At 34.1% G+C, this 25,477-nt stretch overlaps 3 protein-coding genes across 5 annotated transcripts; all 3 read right to left on the bottom strand.

Annotated features, from left to right (window-relative positions):
- Window positions 1-508: 508 nt before the first annotated feature.
- On the bottom strand, window positions 509-1,189 carry LOC111914436 (uncharacterized). The gene has a single exon (XM_023910177.3). It carries the CDS (start codon window positions 1,187-1,189, stop codon window positions 509-511), a length of 681 nt encoding a protein of 226 aa, XP_023765945.3.
- A 2,809-nt stretch (window positions 1,190-3,998) lies between these two features.
- On the bottom strand, window positions 3,999-10,076 carry LOC111914490 (vacuolar sorting protein 18). 3 transcript variants are annotated; one of them, XM_023910227.3, is made up of 24 exons: window positions 9,930-10,076; window positions 9,449-9,590; window positions 8,929-9,101; window positions 8,551-8,763; window positions 8,342-8,481; window positions 8,156-8,251; window positions 8,013-8,080; window positions 7,811-7,912; window positions 7,420-7,708; window positions 7,205-7,324; window positions 7,052-7,108; window positions 6,901-6,960; window positions 6,727-6,834; window positions 6,482-6,621; window positions 6,338-6,416; window positions 6,172-6,234; window positions 5,956-6,086; window positions 5,773-5,878; window positions 5,483-5,671; window positions 5,182-5,409; window positions 4,946-5,101; window positions 4,683-4,844; window positions 4,480-4,599; window positions 3,999-4,379 (listed from the first exon to the last, which is right to left on the bottom strand). In XM_023910227.3, exons 3-24 carry the CDS (start codon window positions 9,086-9,088, stop codon window positions 4,206-4,208), a joined length of 2,961 nt encoding a protein of 986 aa, XP_023765995.1. In that variant the 5' UTR covers window positions 9,089-9,101; window positions 9,449-9,590; window positions 9,930-10,076; the 3' UTR covers window positions 3,999-4,205. The 3 variants fall into 3 exon arrangements, with proteins under 3 accessions (XP_023765995.1, XP_023765996.1, XP_023765997.1); XM_023910228.2 differs by having other exon boundaries at window positions 9,449-9,607; window positions 9,930-10,055; XM_023910229.3 differs by lacking the exon at window positions 9,449-9,590.
- Window positions 10,077-18,088: 8,012 nt separating this feature from the next.
- On the bottom strand, window positions 18,089-21,741 carry LOC111914491 (external alternative NAD(P)H-ubiquinone oxidoreductase B3, mitochondrial). Its single transcript, XM_023910232.3, has 10 exons — window positions 21,516-21,741; window positions 20,442-20,715; window positions 20,169-20,375; window positions 19,856-20,106; window positions 19,542-19,761; window positions 19,363-19,467; window positions 19,012-19,281; window positions 18,766-18,887; window positions 18,577-18,696; window positions 18,089-18,489 (listed from the first exon to the last, which is right to left on the bottom strand). Exons 1-10 carry the CDS (start codon window positions 21,608-21,610, stop codon window positions 18,402-18,404), a joined length of 1,752 nt encoding a protein of 583 aa, XP_023766000.1. The 5' UTR covers window positions 21,611-21,741; the 3' UTR covers window positions 18,089-18,401.
- Window positions 21,742-25,477: the final 3,736 nt, after the last annotated feature.

The raw sequence follows: 25,477 nt of genomic DNA on the forward strand, positions 1-25,477 counted from the left end.
TGAAACACGTTTCACTGTAATGAATTTCAACAACTCGCTCTAAAAAAACATTCGTTCTGGGTACGAACTCCTCAATTGGAACGACAACGTCGTTCGGATCATATGTGCAAATCGCTCGACCTTCATCTTCAATAATCATATTATGCATTATAATACATGCTAGGACCATTTGTTTAATTCTTTCTTTATCCTAGAGTCGTGTAGCATATTTCACTACATGTCATGTTTGCTTAAGGACTCCAAATGCCCTCTCGATATCCTTTCTCGTCGATTCCTGTTTTTTTGTAAAAAAATTTGCTTTTTCACTTCGAGGAACCGAGTATGCCTTCATCAATGTAGAATAATCCGGGTATATCCCATCACCAAGGTAGTAACCGTATTTGTACGCGTGCCCGTTTACCGTGAACGTCATATCAGGTGCTTTGCCGGTCCAAATATTGTTGAAAAGTGGAGACTGACCAAGAACATTAAGGTCGTTGTTAGACCCCGCTACTCCAAAAAAGGCATGTCATATCCACAAATCTTGAGATGCAACAGCTTCTAGGATGATAGTTGGTTCACTTATATCTCCTCGAGTGAACTGACCACGCCATGCAGTTTGACATTTTTCCCAAGCCACATGCGTACAATCTAGACTGCCAAGCATACCAGGAAATCCATGCCTCTCTTCATGAGCCGAATATAATCTCTCAATATCACGTTGAGTAGGTTTACGCAAATATTCTTCGTGAAAAACCTCATAAACACATGCAGAAAACCAATCTACGCATTCAACTGCGGTCCTCTCGGATACTTTCAAGTATTCATCAGATGCATCAAATGCTATAACGTATCCCAAATACCTAAGAGCAGCCGCACATTTTTGTATACTACTAAAACCCATTCTTCCTCTAGCGTCGGGTTTTTGTTTGAAAAAATTATAACGAGATTCTAAAGCATTACTAATACGTAAAAATATAGCCTTATTCAGACGGAAACGACGTTCGAATGAGTCGTCATTATAAAGACAATTATCGGCAAAGTAATCACGTACCAATAAGTCGTGTGCGGCTTGGCGATCACGATTGACGACCGCCCTTGTACGCGCTGCATTCGAACTTTCTTCGGCGCGAACGTGTTGCACAACATTGAAGAATGTCTCGACGAATTCTACGTTGTCATCCGAATCAAAACTTTTTAAAAATTCCATATGTATTGTTGGATCCATGTGTATGTGTTTTGTGGTTTTAGAGAATAGAATGGGGTGTAAATTTTGGTATAATAGAAGTGTTATTTATATTAGTAAATTGTGTTTGAAAAAAAAACCCGGCCAAAATAGCCGTTCAACGGCCAAAAAATTCGAACGCCAATCACCATTCTCGTTTGAGTCCGTCGTCGGGAACACAAATGACAACGACCACGACTAACCACGAATCACCGGGACGGTGTGCACGATCGTAGTTCGTGGCCACCTCAACCACGAAGTTACTCGTGGTTAGTATACCATTCGACCTAATAATAGTAAAAGGAAAAAACACCATTATTTTTTTTAATTAAATCCGAACAAAAATTAATCAAATTCATAAATGTAACCAGAGTTCGCTAGGATTTGGTGTTAAACGCTATACAAAAATGCCATTACTCATCAAAAGGAAATATTAAAAAAAAAAATAGTATTATGAAATGCCATTATTTACTGCACTATTAACCAAAAATAAATATTGTTTTTCTTAGTACAACGAAGTTTATATTGCAGATTGTAAATTTATTCATATTTTTACGAAATTCATGATTTTCTTTTGAAGAAACTTTTTTCTGTGGTTTTTTATGGTAGCGATCTTCAAAAACCATATGTTGGTGGGAATGGTGCCACCGAAACTGTACTCTCTTACATAAGTGTCACGTCATTTTTTATTATACTAGTGTAGTTTCTTACCTCACCAAGGGAGTGATGCCACATTTTTATTTTCTTTTATTTTTGTTTTTTTAGCTATTTTAGTTTAATAAAATTTCTTTTTTAACAAAAAAAACATAATTTTAAAAAGATAATATTTCATTAATTAAAAATACAAATACCATACATTGCTTAGTTTAACAAAAAAACTAAAAATTTAAAAAAGCATATTAAAAACATAAAACCTACAACTTATTAAAAAAAAACACACCTAACGATTAAAAACTTAAAAAAAAAAAAACTAGAAATTAGCCACGATTTACGTAACGTTTTTTCACTTCCTCGTTCATCGCCAAAATAACTTGAAGCTCGTCCCCAGTCATATTCAATGTGTCCATCGCTAGTATTTGCATATCCCTCTCCCTTTGTTTCCGAAGTTCTCTTTCAGAAGCAATTTGCAAAATTTTATCCATTCTTTTTTTATACCCTTCATGTCGGCACCCATTTCTTTCAACTCATTTGAATCCGACGCTTTATCTTTGCCTTTGCTTTTTGCTTTGTCTCCCATTGGTCGGGAAGGTGGTGAAACTGGAACATGTTCATCTTCGTTCAAATCAAATTGAACACGAGCATCTGATGTAGTGTGGTCAGACTCAGATGTTCTACTGCGTTTTGAACCACTGTCGATATGCTTGTATGTTGTTTTGCTACTTTGCCATTTGTTGTTATCTTTCACAAAATTCCAAACTTCAAGAAACTTGAAAGCCTTCAGATTTTCTTTTTGATACACTTTCAACGCTTCTTCAAAATCACTTTATCGTTTTCTCCACTTTTCCATTGACGCTTCATGTTGTTATACAAATCATTAAACAACATGATTTCCTTGTTCATCTTCCCCAATTTGGAGTACACTTGATGTTTTGAACGGTATTCTCCACGGTTCATTCCTTTATGGAACCTATGTAAAACGCGAATCCAAAAGCGGTCATGCTTTTGGTCTTTTCCAACCGTCGCATCTTCTGAAATATCGATCCAAGATTGTGTCAACATTAACATTTCTAGTGGTTCCCAACATTTAGCCTCCCTCTTCTCTTTTCTTTTAGTTGCTGTTCGAGTGGGCTGAGTTTCTGTAACGAATTCCAATTCAGAATCAGAAACGGCCGTTTCTGGTTGTGTTTGTGTTTGTTGAACAAACTCAGGTTGAGACAAAATCAAATGGATTAAAATCTGTGTCGGGTTGTGGTAGTGGTTACGCTGGTCGTTGTGGAAAATACGAAAGCATACCGCCGTAGTGATAATACGGAGGTGAAAAAATTGGTTGATCATATTAAAGTATTGGGGTGGTGGTGTTTCTAACGGGTGTTTTTTCTTTGTTGGGCCTTTTGGAAGAAAACATTTTCAAAAAAAGTTGGAGGAAAAGAGTAAAGATTTTGGTTGAAGGTTGTGTAAAAAAAACAAATAAACTCAGTCAATGGACCGTTCAACGGTCAAAAAGGGAATCAAGCACCAACCAATCACAGGCGACGGTTCTTTCTAGCTGTAGTGCGGCCAAGACCGCACGAAACCACACCCAGGGGGCGGTGTTTGCTGTCGACGTTGCACGAACGCGGTTCCAAACCGCACTCCACTCCGATGAGCCTTACAATCACGTTCATGTTTCATGATTTACTTTTCCTGAAAACAAGTATTGCATGGATCCAACATACTATTTACCATTTTTTATGAATATGACAACGATGGATAATGATTTTTTTTCAGTAATGAGGATCCAGATTTAATGTGATAAGAACATGATCCAAATGTTTTCCATAAAGAATTTCGAGCGATTGTTGTAGTTTTAATATCCCTAAGCTTAGTAGCTAGCCTGACTAAACCTTGTCCTAATTAAATCTTTTCGTATCAAAATTACAACTTTTAAATGTGTGAGACCAAGTGATTTATGCTTTAAGCTATATGAAAACCTTTTTCAATTTTCCCCCTTCAAATTTTAAACAAGGAAAATACATGTCCATATTCAAATTTAGAAATTACTTAAATATGTAAAACCACAAAACCCTATTTTTACAATTTCCCCTTTTCTTCTTGAGTTATAAAATATAATGAAAGAACTAATTACATCATTAAATAGCAAAAAACAATGCTGCAATTTAAATAAGCCTTAAAAACTCAAAATACAACTCAGGTTAAATAACATTTTAGGAACAATAATTATCATGGTGTTTATATATTTCTATCAGGTAAAACCCACACTACATATCGACACAAGTGAAAGAAACACATCACACACACACACAAAAAAAAAAAAAAAAAAAAAAAAAACTCATGGTGTGTTCTATACGACAAAAGAAATTCCCTTCTCAGGTCCAACATTCTTGGACATAATATCCCACGAAGAAGCCAAATATATTTCCTCAGGTGAAACAAATGGCTTTGAAACCTCACTTATCATTAAATCCCCACAAAATGGGCATTCACTCGCTATTGCATCATCCAACTCTGATCGTATCTGTTTGTTCATCATTAAAAAAGTTAACTTGAAAAATGACAAAATAAAATCATGTTTAAAACGTGTAAAGTAATGATAACAAATGACAATTTATACAGACCTTATCAACAGGGGCCACACTTGTGATGGAGTCATCAGCAACACCATTTAACCCGCCATTTACATTCGGCTCAACACTCATTAAAGTCAGTTGCTTTTGAAGATCCAGTATATGCTCCGCCTTCAAAACAAAATAATATAAATTCATTTTATAAAAAATAAACAATGTTTAATAATATTATTTTAAAAAAAAAAACTACTTACTTGATTTGGGTCAGTACATTTGGTAACATGGGCAACAAGACATTGTGCATGAAACGCATGTCCACATGGGAACACATAGAAAGGGGACAGGGGCCCCATTGTTGTATAGCCTCTTGAAATTCGATAATCCGCCCCTGCGGACAAAATTACCCTCCGACAAACCTATTCAAAAAATTACAAACATGAACATGATTTTTTTTTTTCTGATAACAAATATAAAAATAAAAATATTCATTTCAAGAAAAACAATTACATTTACTTACCCCGCATTCCTCATCACGATCAACAACTGCATATCTTTGAGCAAGGGCACTGATGTCATTTCTTATATTATCTGCTCCATGTGTCGCATCGTTCATCTCCTCTTTCAGTTTCTCAATTTGCTGGTTATAATCCTCTAAAGACGAACAAATCGCTTCCTATATTTTAAAAAAAAGAAAATTGTTTTATTATGTGAACGTATTTGTGTAGAGCATGAAATAAAATAAAAAACCGTTACCTTGAAGTCATCAATTAGTGCAAAATCCGGAAAGAAAGGTAAGATATCTTCAATCTTTAACAAACCATCTGTTTCCTTTAAAAATGCAATTGCCTTTCGAATGTTCTCTCTTTTTGTGCCCTTTTCCTGTTCAACAACATGCTTTGCAACCATAAGCCAAAGCTTCTTTCTCAAGTCTTCATCATCTTCCACTTTGTCTGCTTCAGCCATGGCTAGCTCAGGGTCAACCTTGGTCAACAAAAGTCAAACATGAGAACATGGTACGTAATATAATTATATATTATATAAATATATATTTTACCTGAAGAGCAAGTGCTACAGCTTCTTCATGCATGAACATCATGCTGTAAATATGGACACATGCGCGCATACGCTTTTCCTTTAGGCAAAGCCGCAACGCGTATTTAGGATCATAGAAGAAATCTGGGCCGTTAGATCGTCCTTTACCGAATTTGCATTGTAGGAATCGCAGAAGGGCGCTATCGTCTTCCTGAATGTAATATTTGAATGAATAATGGGATTTGTTATTATTATTATTTTTTTTTAATTCATATAAAATGAATGCATAGATGAGAATGATGAGGAAAGAACCTTTTTTGCATATAGAGAGAGCAAGAGGTTATGAACACCTGGATCTTCATTTTGTAACCGATGAACACAATATTCTAAATACTTGATTACTTCATGTGTTTCATTCCTGCATATTTTGGAGGTAAATATTAATTTTTACTAATATAGGCAATGTATTTTATTTATTTAAAATGGTAGACTTACTTTGCATGGGGTTCACTTGAATAAGACATCATTGCAGGAATAAGCTTTCTTGGATTCAAGTCATTTCTGGTCATCCATGACTCAACAGTTTCATATGCATCAAGCATTATCAGATCTGGAGCAAATTTATACTGCAACACACGAAAGAATAAATAAAATAAAAATAAATTAAATTACCATTATATATTCCAAAAGATGATTAATTTTCTGCATTACCTGAAGATCAACAGAAACACCTGGTTTTTGAAGTACATCTAATGCTCTCTTTGCTTCTCCTTGCTACACAAGTGGAACAAAAGCTTGGTTAAACTCAAAAAGCAGTGTGTGTGTGTGTGTGTGTGATAAGAAGAGTATTGAATTTTGGAATAAATTGAAGAAAAACCTGAATGTAGTGATGAATGACAATCTCGTGTTGTTCTTTTAGACTAGCGAAATATACCAATTCATCAACTCTACCATAGCTGAAAATATATACATTTGTTATGGAAATTGTAAAATGAAGTAATAAAATGAATGAAATATGAACCTTTCAAGTAGTGTCATTGTAGTTGCTTCATCCAACACATCTTTACTATCACTGAGAAAAGCACGAAATTCCATGATGACAGATTGGTATTCTGAATTACGCTTATGTGGCGAGTCATCTTCCAGTAGTAGTCTATTGATCTATATACATTTCATACATCAATCACATCCAAAATTAACTATTATACTAAAAATTTTAAATACATAAACGGATAAACCATTGAATTTAAATTAGAAAAAAAAAACCTTGTCGAGGTAGAGTTCAGTGGCCCATGTAGATATCATCATTATTTGACATTTATCATCTTTCACAAGACTATCAAGCTTCCTCAACAAAAATGTCCTTAATGCATCCTAAAAAAAAAAAAATAACAAAATGAGACTCAATTATATGAAAAAGACAAAAAGTATGACGTTTACCTGTTCCCCTATGCCTATAAACTTCAATGTAATCTCTTCAAATGACAATGCATAGTTTATCTGAAATAAAATTACTTAAGTAATCAGATAATCTTAACATACCCTAATATTGCTTTACAGTTTAGAGTTTAGAGTATAGAATCACACTCACTTTAGCAAAAAATGATGCTGCTCTAAAGAAGTCCTTTGATGAAAAAGCAGCTTCAGCCTACAATACAAATTGTTTAACTTTAAGCTAAGTAAATAGAACTAATAATATCTATAAAGATAAAAAAAAAATAATAATAATAGAAGAGTTGCTGACCTGTACTAAGTATACTTGGTCTCTCTGGAAAGGATCAGAGCAATTTGCTAAAGCAGCAGCATATTCCTTCAGGTCTAGATACACTTTCCACATATCTCTCCCTTCATCAGTTACAGACACCTAAGGGAAGGTAAAATATTAATCAGAATTAAAAGAAAAAAATGTGGTGAATGATAATTTAAGTGTAATGGAAACTGAAAACTCATAAAGGAAACCTGAAAGATTGAGTTTTCATCATACGCATAAAACAAGCCAGCAGATGCATCAATAGAAAGCCCAATGATCCCTTTTGATGCTGTCTCTGAAGTTTGATCAAACTGCAGTTCTTCCACAATTTGCTCACTAATTCTATTTACAACTTTGACCCTGTTTCCAATTAGGAGCAAAAAGTGGAATTCTGAAAGTGCAATAGAACTAGGTTTAACCACTTCCCCACCATCACTTAACTTTGAATAGCTCAAAAGAGCCTTGTTCTCCACAAAATTTATATCCCCATTTGGGGTTCTTCTCATCATCATTTCAAGTTTCAACAACAGAGACTTCAATTAGTAAACTCAAAATCATCATCAAAATTTTCAACTAATAAACATTTCATTTGAACTCCACCTGTTTTGTGCTCCAAAATTGAGACCACCATGATAAATACCAGCTCCAGAAAGCCAAGCAAAATGCACTGCTCTTCTTTGCTTAATAAAGAAATGCAACTCACTACATGATAACCAAAATGGAAACAGATTTTATATTAGTTAAAAGAGTATGAACTATGAAGTGAAGAATATACATAGACTATAGAGTATAGAGCACTTGCCTATTTGGTATTTCTCCAGGAAGCTCCATAAAATGCACTGCACGTTCTACATAACTTGCAAAGATTGTCTACGTTGAAAAAAAAAAGGTTCAATAAGAATTATTTACTTTATTCTATGATTAAAAACACAAGTGTTGACTTACCTCAAGCAATCCAATACCAGTAAATGAATAAAGTCTTGTTGAAGTTACAGCCATAATATAGTATCTAGTTCCATTGTTTGAGCTAGCTGTTTCCATCTACAGAAAACAACACATTAAGAAAAGTAAGAACAAGACTTGTGATTTAGAGAAAAGATAAAAAGGAATAGTGAAGTGAATATATTACACCTGCAAACCCTCGAAAGGCACTGGGAATTCAGATAATTCAAATAGAAATTTTACGTATTTCTCCCTCTTATCTTTCTCATCAACAGCAATTTCATAAAGTTGGCCATTTTGTGTGCCAAGTATAACCTCTCGTGTGGAAGCTGTTTGAAGAAACAGATGAGGGATATGAATATCCATTTAAAAAGAAAAGGATTAAAATATGAAGTCACCTTCTGTTATCTGTTGTCTGTTCCAGGCAACAGCATTGACTACAAGGCCCCTGAGTTTGACCAAAACCCTGGGCTTTGACCATTTTGCATGCATGTAATATGTATCAGAACCTCCTGTGCCAACAACAGTGGCTATACAATGACTCCCACCAGGATCAACAAAAACTCTGTGGATGGATTGCTCCCCAGCTCGACCAGTGGAGAGATCAGTATCTATACATATATAATGGCATATATATATATATATATATATATATATATATATATATATATATATATATATATATATATATATATATATAGCTACTCATTAGTATTTTTTCAGAAAAACAAAAACTTTATATGCAACAATAAAGGAAAAAAGATTAAGGAGATTACCATAAGAATCACCACCACCAAAGTCATGCCTGATTAGCCATCCAGTACTAGTTCCTAGAACAATGACATCGTTTCCAGATGCCATACAAGTAATAACTCCATGACCTTTTGCTGCATATCTTTCTAGAAGATCTACAGTAAATACCTGTCTTAAGTCCATCTTCTCCAGAGCCCTGTATCCAGGGGACAAAATCAAAACTTCAAAAAGAAAAGAAATGCTTCGCTAATGTCATCATGCAGTTATGGTTTTTTCATGGATGATGCCAAATTTATGTGTTCCGTGTTTGTACCACATCCATAGATAAATACATCCAACATTATTCACATATAAATGTTGTTATGCGGAAATGTGAATCTGTTAGTTGATGAAACTGATGAGAATTGGAAATTAGGGTTCAGTTAACTAACAGGAGACAGGGAAGAATTGGGGAAGAAGATGATGAAATAGACTGAAACGATTAACACAATCAAAAGATTGCCCAGGCTAAGCCGATATAAAATTCTAGAAATCAATTCACACCTTATTTCAGATTGCCGATTGTTGTATGATGTTTAGCTGCTTTTGCGATTGCTGATTGGAAGCTGAAGAATCGAGATTTTGATTTGGAGTAGGGAGTTCGTCTACTTATCTCCTCCTTATTTCCCTCATTTTGCTTATTTTTCTATAACCATTTTACCCCTTTAAGATTTGTCGCTCAATATTTCAGATCAAGAGATGCATACGGATGTTAGAAAATTTGGGCCCTTTATTTTTAGGGAGCCCTGTGCAATGGCAATTTGATTCTATACCTATGATAGACAGATAATCCAACTCACCGTTTTTGTTACAAACAAGACTCAATTATAGACTTTCAGAAAGTAGAATTTCATCTCCAATTACGTTCATTTTACTTATCAATTTACAAGTATCACTACAATACTATCAATTAACAATTAATCTATTATCTGAAACTTTCAACGAACTACAGTAAATTATAACTATTGTGGAACAAAAGGCTTACAGAAGATGAAAAGAAGACCACAGGATCAAACGAAGATCATCGATTTATACGAACTCTGCTCGCCGTCCGTCGAGGTGAAGGGAGGAGTTCGTGAGAGGAAGTCGCCACCTGCCAAGAGCGTAGGACTGAGATTAGCAAATTTTCAGGATAAATGTTCAACATAGGTACCTTTAGTTTTATAAATTCAAATGAAACCCCTAAAAAAATTTGGGGGCGGGGACAGGGTGGGGGCAAGGTTAACCCCATTTTTAATTTCAGGGGTGGAGGTGAGGGTAGTCAATCCCATCCCGAAACCCTTATGGCGGCCCGTTAATAAATATAAATATAATAAATAATAACATTATTTTGAGCTTCAAAAAATAATCAAAAAACATGTTTTTAAGTTGTTAGTATAATTTTTTAAAATGTCGTAACTTTTTTATTTTTAACATGTAAAATTCTGCTATAAATAATTATCTGTTACCTAAAAAATAGTTTATTTTAGCCTTAATAACAACTTCTTTTAGCTAAAAAAATAAAAAAGACAACCCAAAAGCAATCGGGGGCGGGGAACAGGGGCGGGGATGGGGGTAATAAAGGGGATTCGGAGGTGGGGGCGGGAGATGCACTCCTCATCCCGTTTACCTCCGTTGACATCCCTAAATATAGTAAGACATTTTAATTTTTACATAAAAATACAAAAAAAGGGGGGGGGGGGGGGGGGGGGTGGAAGTGTTCGAGCAAGCAATAACAGGCGCCATTTGTGTAGCATAGAAACGAGATCTCAGGAGTTTGGGGTATTGGAGGGGGGAAGGGGAAGGGGTTCATAATTGGCTTCAACTGAATGACTTCACAGACCTCATGTTTCTGTTTCAAAAGCCCAATTCATCTTTCAAAAGCACATGTTCATTTTTAGGTTATAGTTTTAATCTGGTTTGATTCTGAGAAGATGAAATCAAACCTGGTTCAACTCGATGAAGATCCCCCCTCTCCGCAATATCCATTTTTCGTCTCTGTCTAAATTCCATACAACAAAACCTCGCGAAAGAAATTAAAATGGGAAGATTTAAGTAAATATTTAATTTAAATATTAATCTTCTGAGAAGATGAAATCAAACCTGGTTCAACTCGATGAAGATCCCCCCTCTCCGCAATATCCATTTTTCGTCTCTGTCTAAATTCCATACAACAAAACCTCGCGAAAGAAATTAAATGGGAAGATTTAAGTAAATATTTAATTTAAATATTAATCTTCTATTTAGTTATTTGAACACATTGCAAAGAGCTACTATGTCGATAAAAAACCCTTCTTCTTATGCCATAAAATAGAGACACCACGGGAGACCTTTTGGATCGGAATGAAATCGGTTTTTGGATTGAACCAGTTTGTAAGAAATTACTAAACTATGGAACGGACCTATTGAAACTTACTGGGTCCAAGTCTGGATTTTTTGGTTCTTGTGCTTGTTGGACCAGTCAATTTTAGGTGCATATGGTACAACTTGTTGAAGCCCTATTAAAGTTAATTTATTTATTACTTTAAAATAAATACCTATTAGACCACACATGGACTTTAACCAGACTTATTCGATTTTGTACCTAAATCCATTTTCCATGATTCAAAGAACCAAGAATCGGACCTAAAAACACGAGTCCAGGTTCGGTCTAGAAGTAAATGCTCACCCTTACTCCAGAGACGAGAGATGAGATGGACAGAGGTTTCAAGCAACTGTAAGAAGGAAAATTCACATTTAATCTTTATGTGATAATAAAAAAAATTAATATTAATAAATTAATAAAATTATAGAATAAAGGGCAAAATAATATCTTTATAATGGTTTAACAAAATAAAAGTAACAGTATTACAATTAGGGATGAAATTTTGGTCCGAAAACCCGAACCGAACCGAACCAGATTAGGCCCGAATAAACAATTTGATTTGGGTTTCGGGTATGTATATGATACTTATGCGATTCTTAGGTTATTCGGTTCAGGTTACCCAAACAAGAGTTTATTCGGTTTTAAATACCCGACCCGAATAAACATTCTTCCTCCTATTTCTCTAATCGAAAAAATACAAAATTATGATTCACATTTTTGTCATCTTCGTTCATAAAAATAAATAAATAAATAAATAAAAACGACACTCGTTATCGTCTTTTCAAAATCGACCAATATTCTCATCTACTTCCAAACTCGAAATCACTTTTGTCGATCATTTCTCTTGTTTCAAACTTTCAAAAATCAATCATTCCTATTTTCTCTAAGGATTCACGAATTCCTACTTTGTCTAGTCAAGGAAAATTGGGCTTCAACTCAAGAAACTCAAGTAAGAAATTAATTCTCATTATGTTAATCTACTATGTAAATGTTATTCTTTCAATGTGTTATTGTGTTATGTTAGTCTTTGAATGTTTTATGTTGATGTATTAAAGTACATTATTATTTTATTATTCGGGTTATAGAATCCTAATACAGGTTATTCGTTTTTTTCGGACATATTAGGCCCTTAATCAACTTGTACATGTTATTCGGATAATAACCGAACTGAACCGATTAATACCCGAACCGAACCAAACTCATAGTGGTTAATCGGTTCGGTTTTCAGTTCATGCAATTACCCTTATTCAATTTTCGGGTTATCCGGGTTCGGATCGAATCGGTTCGGTTCCGACCCGAATAACATCCCTAATTACAATCATGGACCAAAACTATAATTAAACACTGCTGAAAAACTATTTTTACACGTTCAAGTTTCTTGGACTCTAATAAAAAAAATACTAATCAGAAGACCATATGTGTAGTTATCTCTAAATTTTATGTAACATAAACTTTTTATTTGTTATAATAATGTTTAATTTCAAAGCCAAAGGGCCATGTTACAATTTTTTTTTTACTTATGTAACAATAAGAATACAAACTTGTCATTTAAACATTGCAATGACAATGTAGAATCTAAGATTCAAAAGCATAATAAAAGATCTTAATGGTGTTATTTGTGACAAAGAATGACCGGCAATATAAGTGTTAAGAGATGTGGCTGTAAAAGGATGAATGTTTGTAAGAGTAGTTTTGTTGTATTGCAAAGACCAAACCTGCTAAGCTTTTTAGCAACAAAAAAAATATGGATGGGTGTCATGAAAGAAGGAAAGGAGTATGTTGACGGGGTGGTTTTAATAATCCAGGTTTTCTATGATTATGGAATATAAACTTCACAACGATCCACTATCGTTTCTTTACACCATAAAAGAAATGAAAAAAATATGCATGGAGAATTTAAAGGATATAAGTAGTACAAGAGGATAAGATTGAGGTTTTTACTAGAAATTTGAGTTTGGATATGAGTCTCGTTCATTAGACTATATTTTGGTACATCTTTTAGTCTTCGCATATGGCCTCGTGTATCTTGTATTTATAGTATTATGATGAGAAATTAAGAATACATCATCACGTAAACCTTCTTATCTTTATAGTATCAGTGCATCTATCTAATCCTTCAATAACTTCTTCATATCTTTCTCAAATAGCACGACCCAAACCCTGTAACCGCCCCCCCCCCCCCCCCCCCCCCCCCCTCTTCTGGTCGGTAACAACTATTCTAGGTATTCATCCATCTTACCCTTTTTCTTTATGAACTCAATCATGACGATTGGTACGGACTACTTAAGACCCATTACAACAATTTTGCCATCCACTATCACATAAATAACATGTCTACTACAACCATACAAACCGACAACACAATGGAATTAACTCGATTCCATTGACAAACTATGGATAGATGACATTATCCCCAAGTCTTTGATCCAAATGATCCTAAAGAAATGGGTCACAACACATGACCTTTAGACCCACCTAAAAGGCTTATTCTTGTGATAAGAAAGATGCACACACAATTCAACCTTACAAATAAGATTCAAAAATTTCATGGTCGTTGATTTTTCCATCATGACTTACTTCCATAAACTAAAAACCTAGGTATATCTCTTTGCCAACACTGATGTCGTAGTTCCTGTTGTAGTTCATCAATAAGTAGTATATCTCTTTCCATCAGTAATCGTGTATTGCCTATACGATTAACATGTTATCTTATAAATATGGGGACACTGCAACAAGTATTTGTCATAGCATCTCGTTTCCCACTTTTTTTTTAAAGCGCGATCCATACTACTTATTGATGAACTACAACTATCCCACCCATGATAACACGAGCAGTTTCCTCCTAATCATGAGGGTAATCCTCCAAACAAAAATTATAGGGCTCAGGGCTCAAGAAAATGAGTGTTGTGAAAATCGTTGGAATTACCATGGAGACAAAGAAGACTGATGGAATTATGTACACTATAACATACTTACATCACTTTCATTGTCAACCGATAACAATACTAACGTCACTTTCATTGTCATCCGACCCTACTAGGACGCACATGTTATAACTATTGTAACATTCAATAAAATTAATCATACAAAATATTTATAATAAATTAATCAAAAAAAGTGAGTCAATAGGTCCTTTCATTTCCAAGGAGGTGTAACGTACATTTAGATGTCACTTAGGGAAAGAAAGCAATGTTTAATGAAAATGAGTTGGTTTATATACATCGGTTTTTTTGTCATACACAACAATTTATACTTTAAAAAGGTTGTACATAAAAAAAGTATGTCATTAATGTGTATGAATCAGCTAACCTAATGAAACCTAAAGGCTCATCCATATTTAAGGAGTCGTAATAAACCATTTAATGGTTACCGATTAATTATGTAGTCAATTGAGGTTAAGAGAGAAAATAAATTATTGTTAGATCTAAACCCTAAATTTCTTTGTTTATCCGTTTGAGAGCTAACACTCGTTTGTTGGTGTTTGAATATGTTCATGTATGGATACTACTATGGAGTTATTTTGGTCCACCCTACATCATATGTAGTGCACCTGAAAGGTATCATTTCTTAACCACTAATGGTTAATAACCCAATTAGATTTCTTGATACACGATTATCCAACTTTCGAGATCATACATACCATTTTGTTATGATATGGTCTTGTTGTAAATTCAACATTAACACATCCCACAACCACATCAAACCACACGTTATCCCCATCCCGACACCCTTTACTACAACCACGTATAACTCTTACCGTTCTGGGCACCCTTGAGCATGACATTTAGTTATATGCGTACACAACAAAATCTTTATTGTCTACTATGCTGCCAACGTTCACTTTCGTGCATTGAGTTTTCCTTTGTTTGTCCTTTGTGATTACTTATACTCTAGGATATTAGATGACATGTTGATATCATTAAAGTATTAAACAAGAAAAAAGAAAACAATAATTCCTAAAAATTCTTAACATGAATGATTTAAAATGTTAACAACGAATGAATAATTGACACCTCTATAACAGTAGACTAAAACCTATTCTCAAAAGAAAAATGAAATAATTTTTGGCCTCCAAAAAAGAAAGTGACCAATTTTATTTCTTGGGTACGGCATCATTTAATCCAAATTCTTTGTCTTAATTTGGGATTGATATTCCGATGCAAACACCATATGGTCTAGTTAAATTACGAACTATATAATGTGATAATATCTAATCATTATATACTTATAAATGACATATTTTTCCTTTCATCACATTCATTTGAAACTCTCATGCATTTTTCTTTTACCACATTTATTTGAAACTCTTATGACTTTTCAATTTCTTTCTAATAATAATTGTAAGTGGGTTAATAAGGTTAAATAAATATCAAACCTAAAGTGTAATCATATATAAACTAAATTTCAATATTAAAACAATATATTTACATCTACTTATAAAGTCATGTTTTTAAGTTTTAACATATTATACATACTTTATTAGTTTTAATATATTGTTGGATGTAAACCATTATCATTTTAAAGATATAATTTTGGAACAATTTGTATAAAATATTTAAATTATTAATTTAAATATAACATTACAGGGTCAACTTAAATATAAATTTTCGTTTAACTTAAACAACTCAAAAAATATTTGGTAAATAGTTAAAAATGATAAATTGTAGTATATTTCTAATAATGATTATAAGTTGGTTAATAAGGTTAAATAAATATCAAACCTAAAGTGTAATCATAAATAAACAAAATTTCAATTTTAAAATAATATATTTACTTCTACTTATAAAGTTATGTCTTTAACGTTTAACATATTATACTTAATTTATTAGATATAAAATGTTATTGTATGTAAACGATTATCAGTGTAAAGTTACAACTTTTAAACAGTTTGGTAAAAATACTTAAATTGTTAATTTAAATATAAAATTACAGTATCAACTTAAATATAAATTTCGGTTCCACTTAAAAAACCAAAGACTATTTTGTAAATAGATAAAAATGATAAATTGTACTGATAAATGAAAAAACTAAATTGTAATCTCAATTTAACTAAAATATTTCTTAAAGATGTTTTTATAGTCGTTAAAAGTTTTTAAATAAGCAACTTAAAATAAATATAAATGATTATATTGTTACCTTTAAAATCAATAAATAATTTTTGACGTTTTAAATAATTATATAGAAATTAAAACATTAAGAAAATAAATTTTAAAAACTAGTTAACAATAACAACAACTATAAATAACATTAACCATATATTATATTTAATTTTATTCATTTGTAACTCACGGGTAGAAGTCATTCAAACGATTGAGATTATACAATTATAATGGATGTATATATTATCATATAATTCAAAATAATCAATATATTATATCAATTTAACGTACGGATTATTATATCAAATTTAACAGTAATGTTATTGCTATATTTAAAAAAAACATATGTTTGTAAAAGCTTCAACTATATAAATGTTTATGCGCAACGCGCGGGCAATTCGCCTAGTATTATAATATAGATACAAGTATAAGAACGCAATATTACAATTGAAGATTAAATACGTTAATCATAATTTACGTTTAGACTGCAACAAATATTTACCAATGAAAATCATGATTATTTTTTGATTAAAACTTTCAAAATTAAAAAAAGTGGGAGTCCATTAGAAGGAACGAGGCTGGTTATTATGGGCCAAGAGAGCACCGGCTTGTAATCCTTCCACTGTTCGGAGCGAGAAGTATTCGCAGCTCTGTGAAGCCAGCCTAACGCATTACCCTCTGCTCTAGGAACCATGAAGCCCAAGCCTTCGCTCGAGCCACATGATCCAACTCCAAACTTGGAACGGGCAAGCCAGATTTTGCAACAGCTTTAACCCAACCAAACATGGCTCAATCTCAGTCCTGCCCACTTTAAAGCCCTCACTTGAGTCACAAGCTCACGTTACCAAGCTCGGCGACAAGTGTAATCCATCTGAAGTTTATAACCAACGAAGAAGTTTCTTTTGTGGCCGATGTGGGACAAAAACAATATCTTTTAGTCTTCATATCTTTTCATTTCTGTCTATTATTCAGTTACTTTCTTCTACCATTGAATCCAAACAGTCGTCAAAGTGAATGTCAAGTGCTACTGCTTCATAACGTTTTCTTGTTCATTGATTTCAAAACTGTATCTTGGAAAAGGAGATTGTCGAACAATTATATTTTTGAATATTGGAACACAATTTTCTTCCCTTCTAGATAGATGTTTAATTGTTGCAGAAACTTTCTTATATCTCATTTTGACATTTTCCCTTCTTCACAATTCAATGTCGGTTTCTCCCTTTTTCTCCGATTCAACCACCGCCATGAATTGAGAAAATTCCACAACTTTATCAAATTAATTTTCAACTTTCATAAATTGCAAGTTGGTCTCTATACTTTTCATAAATCTCCCTTTCTTCTGAATATTTGTTGAAAATAAAATACAAAATTTATGCAATATAGGAATTATTTGGATGGTCAGAGGAGATATTATAATGATATAACTCACATAAAAAAAATTATGTGTATATTAGATATTTAACAAATCATGTAAACAGCATATTTGTAGCGTTTGTGTGCTACTGATATTGTTACTAAGCTGGATCACTATATTTACATCTTACTTTCTTCCTTTCTTCTTTGAAATTAAAGGTATGTGATCCAGCTCTATATGTAATGTACAAATTCATTAATTGTTGATATTACTTGATTTTCTATGTTTGCCATGCTCTATATGTAATATCTTTTATATAAAACAGTTTTTAATTACTTTACAAAAAAAACCATTATTATTTCAATTCCAATCACTTGATTGAACTGTTATAACTAAATTACAGTAAAGTAGAAAGCATATGACATGCCACCTTCTAACAAAACCAAAACAATGAATGTGAAGAGCAATAAACCTCACGTTACAAAATTTTGCAAAATGCAAATTCTCTCTTACAGCAACAATGATTTTGCCCTGTAATAGAACCTTATATAATGCATAATAAAAATACATAATAAACTTTAAAAAAGAAAAGTGAAATGACAAACATATCCCCCTTCCCAATTTGCTGATGATGAGGTAGGTAGGTAGGCATTGTATTATTTAGATTCTGCTGGAGTCCCTTCCAAAAACAAACCTCCTCCCCCAGTCACCCACCACCAAAAACCTAGTGCGCCAACTCACTAGCTTGCTGCATATCATTCATTCATTATAACTTTATAAAAATTAGTATTTAAAACAATATATAATAATATAACGAAAAAAAAGAAGGTACTACCTGGCATACACAGAGTACCACAGCCACTGCGTACTATGACCAATAGAAACCCAATCCCCAGGAAGTTGGGCCGCAGTTTGTTCACCACCCAGTGGTGCAAACTGCCCAAGATGCTTATACCTTAAAATTAAATAAATAATTTCAGTTTCGATTGTTTGACTAATTTTCAAAAATCAATTAATAATATACCTGAAAGGTTTGAAACGATGGCGACCAGAATCTCTGAATCTAATCGGACCTTCAGGATTCTCATCACACTCCTTCATCCTATTAAAACACTCAGCTAAGTATTCCCCTTGTTGAGCCGCCACCTAAGACAAAACAAAACAACATTAAACATTAAACGTTAAACTCAACTCACGTGTGATATTGCTATTATTATTTTTTTAACTAGTAGAATGATTTTGATTAAAATAAATAAAATCGATGGATGACCTGTGCTGTTGGAGGAAGGCTTTTCATTTTAGTATCGACTTCAGAAAGTGCTGATTTAAACTTTTCAATATCAAGAGTTGTTTGTTTTGCAGATTCACCTTGATGAGTCTCCAACAACTGGACAAAATTCTTCAGTTTTTTACTCTTTAAGTGGATCTCCACTTGTGGATACCTTTCGATAATATCTTTAATCACTTCATTAAAATCCTCCACATTCAGCTTTCCACTCCCGCTCTTATCTGCCTTACTAAATATCGCTGCAATATCCTCCTGTAACGTAATATATTAAACCAAATCAACATTTTTAAATCTTTTTAATAGATTTAAAAAAAAAAAAAACACCTTACTTACCAACACTCTACGTTGATTTATGGTGGCGCAATCACCAAGAGCATACACATTCGGTACTCCTTCAACCCGAAGCCATTCATCAGTTGCCATAACTCGCCTGTTTCCCTATAATATAATTGAAAAAACAAAATTAGAAATAAGAACCCGGGTCGGGTCAAAGTCAAAATCAAAGGTCAAACCTGGCCAATTTGCTTCATGAAATCGGTGATGACTGGGCGAGTTCCGATTCCGGTTGACCAAACAACCATTCCGTACGGAATATGCTTAGTTTCGCCGCTTGATCGTTCTTTAAGAGTGATTGATTTGTCAGCGACTTTAACCACCATTGATCCATATTTCACACTAATTCCATCTCTTTGGAATTTTTCTTCAGCAAAAGCAGTAATTCTTTTGTCGAACCTTTCACACGAAGATCCATATAATCATATAATATTATAAAACATCTGGAAATTTACATGTTGTTATGTTTCTAAATCTTTTGTGTAATGCTTACATGTTCAATATGTGATCACCTGCCTCCAGAAGTGTTATGGAGATGTACTTTTCAAGATCAGGGTATAACTTTATTAAATCTTCATGGAGAAAATCATGAAGCTCAGCTGCAAATTCCACCCCTGTGGGCCCACCTCCCACCACAACAAAATGCAAAATCCTTTTCTTTTCCTCCTCGTTTACACTTGGAAGACTTGCCTTTTCAAAACAGTCGATTATGCTCCTCCGGATTCTCAAAGCATCTTCTACTTCCTACATGCATATCACCAAATATAATATAATACACAAACACATATATAAAATAAACAATATACCTTCAAGAAATGGGCATTTTCAACGACACCAGGGGTGTTAAAAGTATTTGCACGTGCTCCCATGGCAATGACAAGGTAATCATAATCAACAGTGAACTCTTCTTTACCACCCATGCTATTATTTTGGGTGGGTTTGCAGTGGACTTTCTTGTTCGCTGTATCGATCTTGAAGCATTCTGCTTCTTTGAAGCCAAAGTCCAAGTTATTCTGCAATACAAAAGCAAATTCAGTAACAAAGAATGAATGGAAAAAGAAATGAGTGAAAAAAGGTACCTTTCTGACAATGTTGCGGATTGGTTCAACAACACTTCGGGCTTCAACAGTGCCAACTGTGACACTTGGTAACAAAGGGGTGAATGCGAAATAGTTACAAGGTGAGACGACTTGAATATCAAAGGAAGGATCTTTCAGGTTTTTCAGGAAGCTTGTTCCTGCCCAACCTGTTCCTAGAACTACCACTTTCTTTTTCTTGATGGCAGGTTGAGCTGCATCAGCATAAACGTTTCCAAATGGCCTCACATCAGAGTAGGCTGCAAGTCCACCACCACTGGATTCAACAAAACAGAGGATATATACATGAGTTATTAACAGACTAGAGCATTTGTCCAATTATAGTTAGCAATCAAACAACAAAAAAAACAGGTTGAAAACGATATAATGAAGCCTTGAAATTAGTTATATACCTCAATTCAAGCAAGTTGTTAATGGGTTCTCGTTTTACTTTCTACGTGAATTACATTATGGCTGGCATAAAGTGATATGTATATAATATTAAAAACAGATGGCATCATTGGGTACATAAAACATTTCTCACATTTGTTGTGAAAACAAAGGGGACAAATCATCATCGGCTTCAATGATGCCTCATATCAATTAAAAACAGAGGGCATCACTGGGTACATAAAATACATGATGAAACATGAATCCATTAGTAAGCCGTTGAGAGTAATTATCATGTGTTTCGTATCCTTATACAGTAATGCCATCGTATATGTGCAAATGAAAAGATGAAACACAACAATAAGTTTCCACAAGCGAAACGCTAAGTATGCATCCTAAATTCCACCGTGAATAGAGGGAAATGGTCATGATTTAATCAACAATGCAGAGTTTCGCGTATAAAGGTTCCACAATTCTGACTCATTCCCCTGGCATTTTTTTTAGATTAGTATCTATGGAAAAAAGCAGAAAACCTACGCACATCTTCACATGAGGACAACATCAATACAAACGGAAACACATAAAATCATATCACCGTTAACCGAATATAAAAATCAATTTCGATCAGGATAACGATCTACATTTCAATCACCGATCAGATAAAAGCAGAAGAACCGAAAAAGAGACCTGATGGTGCAGATTACGACAAGTTTGGACAGAGAAGGATAATCACGAAACGCATGGGAAGCTCTCTGGTAAAACGTATAGTAAGATCCTCTCATTCTTCTTCTTCTTCTCTATTTTCCTTTCCTATCGTTCCGATCGATTAATTTTCTGCAAACCCTAGGTGTGTGATTGCGTATGTTTGTGTAGGAAGTATATATTGCAATGGAGCGGTTTTCTGCCCTTTTTTAGAGACTGTGTATGTTTGTGTGTGTTTAAACATAAGAAGAGGCGCGAGCGGTATGGAGTGATAGCCAAGTAATTTCGGAGAACTTACTCTTTTACATTACACCCCTATAGAATGAAAGTTTGTACTAATTTTTGTTGATTTTTAATTTCAAGAAACTAAGGGGAAAATGTGCTCATCTCAAGTCTTTTCTCGTATGTCCAGAAAATATAAATTTGTCACACCCTCATTTGCTGCAAAGCATATAAAAGTAGTACAAATACTACACATTTCTACTTCTTATGACTCCATAAGATTTCTTTTTAAAAGTTCGGTCTGACCAAAATCTGGTAAACGTCTATTATAGTATAATAATATAAGAACAACTTGGTCTAGTCTATAAGGTGTAAATTCAGTCTATTTAGACCCGTCGATCCGAACTAGTCTTTGCATGTTTGAAAAAGTCTATTTCAAAACAAGTCCAACTTGTTTTGGACTAGACTTTTTCACCTCGTAGACTAGACCAAGCCGTGCTTATATTATACTGGATGTTTACCAGACTTTGACCTAGACTGATTTCTTAGAATATGTTTGGTTCTAGGTTTTTGAATAATGCAAAATTGGTCCAAACAGGGCCGACCCATGGGGAGTGCAACATAGTGCGTATGAACAGAGTCCCCTAAATCATAGGACTCAATTTTTTTTAGAATCTATATTAGCCTGCATTTAGTCTTAGGCCCAAATCAAATTAGGTTAACAATCTCATTTAGTCTTAGGCCCAAATCAAATTAGGTTAACAATCTCATTTAGCAGGTACACAAGACACAATGGCAAGGAGTAAGCAGAAAATCTAAAACTTCGAGAAAATAAATAAAAAAAACTCTTCAATTTCTTGTTTGTTAATAACGCTTACACATGGAAAACAAATTAATGATGCCTAGTGAAGCGCCCCCCAATATTGATGATTAAATGAATACTTTAAATTTCTAAAAATTATAAATATTTATAAAGTAATCATTCAGGTGTAATGGGACCACTTTTGAAAACATGTTGGCATTGCAACGATGTGACAATCATACATGGTGCCGAGAAAAAAACGACACTCTGTTAGAAAATTTTGAAACTACTTAAACACTCTCAATCACAACCCTTATTTGGTATTGACTTATACATTATATAATCACATGACACTCATACATTGTTTCAAAGAAAAAACGACATTTTTTAATAAAATTTATTATTTATTAAATTACAGAAGAAACTGGGTCATATGCGTAAAGTCCGTGTTTCTAGGCTAGGCATTAATGATGATGTAATAGTCTAGGTCAACCTTTGTTATTTGTTTTGAAATAATAAGATGTATAATTTAAGTATTATGTGTTTTATACATAATTATTATAATTTAATGAATTAAGGATTAAAAAATAAATGATAGACAACCCCGATATCTATGAAGAAAGTTGTGGTGGTTGAAATAAGGATTCCGGAGATATAAAAAATACCGAAATCCGAGCTATAACAAAGAAGTTATGACTTGTCGAAGTTTCGCGACAGTGCGACACAACGTTGTGTGACGTAAAAAAAGTTATTTTTCGATAAAGTGTTTTTTAGCCTTAGTAATCTAAATGAAAGTCGTAGTGTTCGTTAAACCGAGAGTGTGCATAAAAAGAACACTCAAATCTGACTTCGTATGAGGAAATTATGATTTTTCTAAGTTTCAGCTTAGTTGTATGCAGCCCGAAACTCGAATTTTAGATTGATTGATTTTTAGCCGAAACAACCTAAACGAGAATCGAAGATCTTGTTGATAGTAGTTCAACGGTAAAAATACATATGAAAACAGACGTCGGATGAAAAAGTTATGAATTTTTAACGAACTTTTCCTGTCCCGGCCTATTAAAAATATAACTTTAAAAATAAAGTCAAAATTAGCCGACAAAGTCTAAACTAAAGTTGTAGAGCATAGTCTCACCTACACGTGGATATAAAGAACGTAAAAAACGGAGCTTGTATGAGAAAGTTACGAATTTTTGAATTTTGAAAATTCGGAGTACGCCCAACATACCCGTGTTTATGGTCCAGGATTGGCCATGTAGCCCTACTCTTTCACATGATGGGCACGTGTCGTAGCCTTGACGCGTCCGGGTTGATCTCTTTGTACGCCCAACGTACTTGATGTACATCCAACGTACTGGTGGAAGAGGCAGTACGCCCCGCGTACTCTAAAGTTACGCCCAGCGTAACTCGATTATTCAGCCCCTATAAATAGTGACTGATGTACGACCACAACAAAAAAAAAAGGGCGAGAAGCCAGCGGAAATCGAGGGCAAGAAAGAGAATGACAAAAAGAAAGGAAAGAACAAAAAGAGAAAAGGGCGAAAAGGCTCGGAATCAGCAAAGAAGCAACAAACGGTGACGGTCAATGCTGCAACCACTCAAGTACCCTTCACACCACATTCTCCAGCCTCAGCTAATCCAAGTGCTCCTAGGCAGTATTCTGGGAATCTCCCAAAGTGCAACAGGTGCAACTACAACCATAATGGTGAATGCAGGGAAATGCATTGCACCAGTTGCAATCGGAAGGGTCACACTGCAAAGTATTGCAGGACCTATCCTCCCCAGAATCAGCCACAAGGAAACAACAACAGCAACAGCAACCACAACAACAACAACAACAACACCAACAACAGCAGCAATAACATGGGATCAAGCCCCACTTGCTACGGACGTGGAAGGACAAGGCATATCCGTCGAAATTGCCCCAACATCAACAACCTTGGGAACACATGGATAGGAAGGTGCTAGCTATGGGTCAGGGAGAAGCCGTACTGTTGGATTAATGTCTAAGTCCATAACTATATTTGGTATGTACTTGACCCAACCCGACATGGTCCATTTGGGTTGCACTTCACCGACACAATTTATATGGATAATCGTTTGAGAATAGTATGTTTGTGATTAATATTAATATATTATAATTTCTAATATATTAATATGGAATCATATTATTTAATTAGTATTGATCAAGAATTAATTTATAATTAATTAAGTGATCAAAAGGAACTAATTAAATATGGACTCTTATATATATGGAATGGGCCAAGTTCATTTAGGTTGGGCTAAGCTTTCATGGATAGTCCATGGAGTGTTTAACCCATGGATCCTAGGAAATGAAAGGTCATGGGTATTAGGGTTTAACCCTAATCCTCCACACTATATAAAGATGTCCTTGGTTGGTGAAATTGGCACTAGTGTGGTACACTAAGAAGGGCTAGCCAATTTCACTAGAGAGAACCAAGTATCCATATTCTCTAAAGTCTTCCAAGGTGTTTTGGTGATTTGTGATTCCATTTGAGGCTTCCACACTATTGGGGCTAAGCTCTTAAAGCTTGAAGACATTAAGCTACATCAAAAGGTATGTCATCTAACTAGTACTTTGTAGTATAAGAACTTCATAATATGCTAGTTAGGATTAAAGCCTTGGAAAGTTCTTATTTGCATGTATTATAGAGAAAACATAGATCCAAGGTTTATAGGGTTGCATGTACACCATAGGAGTGTTAGAATGCTCAAAACCCAACAGTGATATCAGAGCCTAGGCTTGTTTTCTTGTTATACTTGCAAAACTGCTTAAAAAATCGAAATTGTTGCTGTCTGATCATCAGACTCGGCGAGTCCATGCCTAAAAAGTGATCAAATCGATCCAACTCGCCGAGTTGGTTCATACACTCGACGAGTTGGACCCCCAGACAGCATAAAT

Source organism: Lactuca sativa, chromosome 3 (genome assembly GCF_002870075.4).
Source record: "Lactuca sativa cultivar Salinas chromosome 3, Lsat_Salinas_v11, whole genome shotgun sequence".
NCBI classification, from domain to species: domain Eukaryota; kingdom Viridiplantae; phylum Streptophyta; class Magnoliopsida; order Asterales; family Asteraceae; genus Lactuca; species Lactuca sativa.

Coding starts and splice junctions, on each gene's coding strand:
- LOC111914436 (XM_023910177.3), bottom strand. CDS start 1,189: ATGGAATTTTTAAAAAGTTTTGATTCGGATGACAACGTAGAATTCGTC.
- LOC111914490 (XM_023910229.3), bottom strand. CDS start 9,088: ATGGACTTAAGACAGGTATTTACTGTAGATCTTCTAGAAAGATATGCA. Junction 7,709..7,810: donor AATTTTGGAGCACAAAACAG/GTGGAGTTCAAA, acceptor GATGATGAGAAG/AACCCCAAATGGGGATATAA. Junction 5,879..5,955: donor TCAAGTGAACCCCATGCAAA/GTAAGTCTACCA, acceptor CAAAATATGCAG/GAATGAAACACATGAAGTAA.
- LOC111914491 (XM_023910232.3), bottom strand. CDS start 21,610: ATGAGAGGATCTTACTATACGTTTTACCAGAGAGCTTCCCATGCGTTT. Junction 19,468..19,541: donor TCATGAAGCAAATTGGCCAG/GTTTGACCTTTG, acceptor ATTATATTATAG/GGAAACAGGCGAGTTATGGC. Junction 18,490..18,576: donor TGGTACTCTGTGTATGCCAG/GTAGTACCTTCT, acceptor AATGATATGCAG/CAAGCTAGTGAGTTGGCGCA.